The following is a 5,911-nucleotide window of genomic DNA, read 5'->3' on the forward strand; positions in this document are numbered from 1 at the left end:
CAGCATACCAAAAGAGCGGAGGGTTACTGTAAACTCTTTAAAAAAACCAGTGGGGTTTGAAAAGTTCGTAGCTGTTTCAGGATCATTGCTTAGTACTTACGATCTTTCTTAATTGTCGGGGAGTGTGCTTGAAAAATATGTAGTGATTTAGAAGCATGTGAGTTTATAAGTGTGTGAGTTTAGTGTGTTTCTCGTCCGTGTGCTTGAAAAACATGTACCGAGTAAGAAACGTGTGAGTTGATTTAGTGTGTGTTTTTATTTTGATAATTTCGGGATTCTTGTCCGTGCTTATTGTAGGCATAACATAGCCTATCATTGTTAGAGACACCGCGAGGTTATTTAGTGTGTGTGTGTGTAGTTTGATTTCCAAACTCTATATTATAAGATAATTTCGGGCTTCCATTCTTTCTTCAACTCATCTGTATGGACACGTTAAAAATATCAAAGACCCAAAAAGGAGCTGACTGCGTTGTCCTAAATAACTACACTTATCGGTTGGACTATGCTACAAGTCATGGGGACAAGTACTGGCGATGCACAGTTAAAGGCTGCAAATCAAGAGTAAAGACAGACGGACAAGTAACCACAACGCTGACAGCTGTAACAAATCACAATCATGACAGAGACTACAGAACTACAGAAAAGACGATACTTCGAGCTGCTGTAAAACGTCGGGCCGAAGCTGATGTGTCAGAAAGACCAGCAAAAATCATGAAATCAGAACTTCTCCAAATGGAAGAGGCGAACCTGGTTCATAAAGACATCATCAACGTAAGAAGATCTATCTACAGGCAGAGACGAAAACAATTGCCAAAACTGCCGAAAACACGAGAGGACGTCCACAGAATACTGAACAACGACTTTCATCCAACCACATCAAAAGGTGAAAAGTTTGTCCTGCATAATGATGATGGCACCGGAATAATCATTTTCTCAACAGACAGCAACTTGAAAGAGCTGTGTTCAGCACATGTGGAAGAGCTATTTGTTGACGGAACTTTCAAGTCTTGTCCTCCCCAGTTCAGTCAGATCTACTCCATCCACTGTCTGAGTAATGGCATCTACTGCCCACTTGTATTTTGCTTGCTACCATCAAAAACTCAAGAAACCTACAAAAACATGTGGAAAGCAATCCTATCCCTGTGCCGTGAGAGATCACTTTCTCTCCAGTGTAGACAGTTTTCCATGGACTTTGAGAAAGCAGCCATGACCGCGCTTAAAACGTTGATTCCAGACGTCATTGTAAAAGCGTGCAACTTCCATCTGGGACAGGCTCTTCACAGGAAAATCCAGCAGCTGGGACTCGGAAATGAGTTTCAAACAAAAAATGAGGTTGGCAAGTGGCTGACCTACACTTTTGGACTTTCGTCTTTGGATCCGTCGGAGGTTGAGGACAGTTTCGCCATGGACCTCATGAGTTGCCAACCAGACGACACCAAGTTGATCCACTACTCCGATTATCTGCTACAAACATACATACTACCTTCAAGTCCTTTTCCACCTCCACTGTGGGCCTCTGTTCCCAAAGGCCAGAAAAGAACGAACAACGCAGCAGAGTCTTTCCACTCGATGCTGAACAAGGAGTTCTATGCCCCCCACCCGAACGTGTTCTTGCTCACTGACGCCCTAATCAAATTCCAGGCCACGACATATATCAAGATGAGATCAAAAGCAGAATCGAAAAAACAGCCCAAAGACCAGAAAGTTGCACAGCTCGTTAGTGAGAAAAAAACAGGCCAAAGATCCAGATTTGAGTTTGTGAAGGCAATGAGTTTTATCAACAGACCCTTGTAAATAGTTTCCCTTGCAAGATTTTACCAATTTTTAACCTACACTCAGCTCAAATAAAAATCCTAATGCAGCCTCACAGCGGTAAAAGATATCGTTGTGTGTTGGTCCCAAGCCCATAAAATGCAGAGGGGGATTTTTCCACACACTAGGCAAACAAATAACAATAAATAAAAATAAGGTTTACAGTAATCTTGTACATTTCTTTGATATCGGGCGCCGCACCTGTGCCCACTCCCTCCGCTCTTTTGGTACGTGTTTTTCCGCTCTTATGGTATGCCTCTCCGCTCTTTTGGTAGACACCCGATCACATAGCCGCACGTAGCCGTTCGTTAATTAAATTCATTTTCCTGATGGAAGTAACTCTATTATCATCTACGGCCTCTGGGAATGTAATTGTATCATTACGCGTGCATTTAACAGCACGACTTCCTTAACGCTATGTCGAAAAACGAATTAATATTGGATAATATAAAAATACAAATTAATTGCACGTTTAAGCCTTTCTGTAAAGAATACAGACATTCTGGCCAAGGGTCTGAGTCATTGATTTATAGTGCAAGATTATCAACGGGAATGGAAATGTTCAGAAAAATTTGTGGAGCAGGTACAAGTATGGATAGCAACAAGAAATGAGGTGAGTAGGGAAATACCAGTGAGCGTTACTCATAAACGCGGATGGCAAAAATCAATAACAAAGACAAAAAAAAAAATTGGAAAAAAAAACTTTGCGGCGATGTGGGTTCGAACCCACGACCCTAATGTTACGACTATACGCCTAACCGCGGGGATGGCATGAATTGCAGAGCGTCCCTCTAGCGGCCAGGCGGAGTTGTCGTAACAGTAGGGTCGTGGGTTCGAACCCAGATCTCCGCAAAGTTTTTATTCTCGATGGCCTTGTTGTGGCACTTTTCTACTCACTTCCTTTCTTGTTATTATCAATAAAAATGTTGTGCTTGAAGCTCGAAGAAATAGATAACAATTATAAGGAAATAATTTGACGTCACTCGGCTCTTTGTTATTGTTTTAGACAGCCATTTTGGTGATTAGTTCTCAATAAATTATACCAATCAGACTATAAACGTTAAAGGTTACTCATAGTTTTGTTTATTTGTACGTTATATTCGGCTGGTGGATGCTGTGAGCATTTTACCAGAGCAGTGCAGAGTAATTTAAGTTCTATTGTTTATTTTTTTTTAATCTTAAAAAAGACAACAAAAACAAAGAAAAGAAAAAACAGACAAATGGCGGATATTATGAATATTTTAACCATACGAACAGCATCAATTGATGCCTTGCGTTTAGCCAAAAAACTTACAACACCCGCCAGCTGGATATAACGCACCAATACACAATACTATGTGTAACCTTAAATATTTATGGCCAGACTGATTGATGCAATATAGTGAGAACTAATCATAATAATGGTGGCTGAGTGAAAAAAAAATAACAAAGAGCTGAGTGACGTCAATGTTGTTCCTTCTATATTCCTTTTCAATCTCGATTCTTGAGCCCGTGTGTTTGTAATTTCCATCGAGTCCCCAGCCTCAAGAATACTAATAAACTAGTAGATTTTTGACCAATCAAAACATGGAATTTGTGAAACACCTTCACACGTGCTCGGACAAACATAGATGGATGTTTATAAACAATAACGTGAATGATATCGACCTCCCTCTGATTATTGTTATTGTTTTTGAGCAGCCAAATAGGTGATTAGTTTTCACACGACTTTCTCGATCGTTATATAATGAACGATTACGCGTACTCATAGTTTTGTTGGTTCTTTTGATCAAGCGGTAAAACAGTGGGTATTGTCTTTAGACACACACCTGGTAATTTGCTATGTTTCCCAATCACTGCCATTATTTACATTACGAAGACTGTCCGAGAGGCGTGGTTATCTAGGTATCCATTACTCGTGAGGTCAAGATATGATACCCGTCATCTAGGGTAACTTTGCCTAAGGGGGAAACTTTGTTTCTTGAATTATGGACCAATAAGAGATTGTTGAGTTCTGTGGAAATGATTTCCTTTGGTGAACATTTAAGTCTTTTAAAGGGTACAATTTGATAACTGCAACAAAGCTGGGATTTTTCAAAATGGTCCAAATTCACAGAGGCAAAGGTACCCCAATGGGCATGACCTTTTTGTGACCCTTCGTCTCAAAACGGTATTAAGTCGGGTTGGTTAAGATGTTGAAAATTGCATTTCTAGCCATAAATATCAGACATGCGTTGAGTTTATATGATTTATAGAGGAGAATGGATACCATATTTTAGGGTGCTAATGCCAACAATTTATATTTTTCACCGGTTTTAACAGTAAATTCTGCTTTTAAGCATCTGGTTCGTTCCGACATAATACCGTTTTGAGACGATGGGTCACATATTAACTTTCCATGTGCTCGAGGTCATTGGTCACATTGCAAAATGTGCTCAAAGTGACCCACTTAGTGAAAAGTGTTCACAGCTTTTTCAATATCTAACATCCAGGGGCGGTTGGTCACATTGTATTTAAGGCGGCACAAATCCGAAATACAGAATCAAATTTTATTGGTCTAGTTAATTTAACTTAATTTGACCTACTTTGTATGTGTGTGTGTGTGTGTGTGTATGTGTGTGTGGACGGGGGTATTGCAATTGTTTGCATATGTGCGTGTATTTGTGTGTGCGTGTATGTGTGTGTGTGTGTTAGAATATTAACGAGACGTACTCACAAAAGAGCATCAATTATCTTGGACAAAACTTGTCTGTTAACTTTCACCTGTTCATTATAACGGCTCACAGACGCATCATGTCCTGTTTCCAACTGATTTCTTATATCTACAACGTTGAAAAGTTTATATTTAACAACATCTGTGACATGGCTATTTGATTCAGAATGTTTCTTCAGTGCCTGAGAGATGTGCGCAATATCACTGAATCCTCCTGTTGTCCGTTATAGCATACATCACCAAAAATCAAGCAATAAAAACAATGAAGCGTTTTACGGCTTTCACTGGCAGTAAGCCATTCAACATTTTAAAAATAATCATTATTAAATCGGCGCTGTCTCCTCGGTGTGTTAGAAACTAAGTTAAAATTCACTGGTTTGTGTGGATCTAAATCTTTCACCACAATTTTCTCTTGAGGGGATAAGTGTCGGAATTGATTATCAATTAAAAAATCAACATGATTCATGATTGGTTACAAATTACAGAAATAAATTTTTAAAATAAAATGATTCAAGATAAAAACAGGTAGGTTTCATAAACAATGACAACAGCGACAATACATTTGTTCTGAATACTGACACACAACTTTAGAATAATTGAATTTAAAAATCCACATTTAATTCCAAACGCAAAGCACGTGTTAACTTCACACACAATCAGCGACATCTTTATAATTAAACTATTATTAGTATTAGACAATGCACACAATACAAGTTGAGTAGGGATCGTTGGGAGTGTGCGGGGATGAAGGACTCCGTGGGGTCAGGGATTTTTATTTATAGTACCATGGGGCTCTTCTCGGTTCATACTTTGTTTACTGTTCTTTTTGATATTTAATATATATTTAAGCAAAACCAACAATGATAAAATATATATTTATTGCCATTCTCTTCATCCGTATATCTAAGTGAAGCAAAGCCTCTTCTTTCAGTGATAAAACTGATATGGTTTTAATTTATCCCAAGTAGGACCTCAGGGCGTGCATCGCTAGATTGGCCGTCTTGGCCTAATTATTTTAGCAGTGAAAGACAATAGTTAGTTGGGGAGGGAGGGTGGAGGGAGATTGGGGAGTGGTGGTAACTAACTTTCTTCAAGGCAGAGTATAGGATAAGGACAGGACGGCCAAACGAATACTGGCTCATATAAACAAAAAAAACTTCCCCACCACACCACACCCTCCGCTCATTGTCACCCCGCGCAGGCAACGGGGGAAAGATGAAACGTACCGATTTGACGCCACCTTCGTGGAGCGACGCACGAGTCATCAAATATTAAATTCAAAACAAAAAGCAGTATGTGCTAAATTTTTAATTTTATCAAAATTTTAAAATTGAAGTTTTTTGTTTGGTTGACATGCTAATCTACGGAAAATATAGGGCGGCAAAAAACAACTTCGCTCTATTGACC

General features: G+C 39.2%; 1 protein-coding gene across 1 annotated transcript in view; it reads left to right on the top strand.

The window, feature by feature from the left end:
* The window catches only part of LOC144959289 (uncharacterized), a 1,828-nt gene extending 34 nt beyond the window's left edge, over positions 1-1,794 (top strand). The window contains exon 1 of the mRNA XM_078891830.1: positions 1-1,794. This exon is cut by the window's left edge and continues 34 nt beyond it. Within this exon, the coding sequence (XP_078747956.1) occupies positions 424-1,794 (1,371 nt within the window). The 5' untranslated portion in view covers positions 1-423.
* The last annotated feature ends 4,117 nt before the right edge of the window (positions 1,795-5,911 follow it).

The sequence above is a fragment of the Berghia stephanieae genome, chromosome 13 (assembly GCF_034508935.2).
Source record: "Berghia stephanieae isolate SIO BIC M18660-M18661 chromosome 13, UCSD_Bste_1.3, whole genome shotgun sequence".
In the NCBI taxonomy this organism is placed as follows: domain Eukaryota; kingdom Metazoa; phylum Mollusca; class Gastropoda; order Nudibranchia; family Aeolidiidae; genus Berghia; species Berghia stephanieae.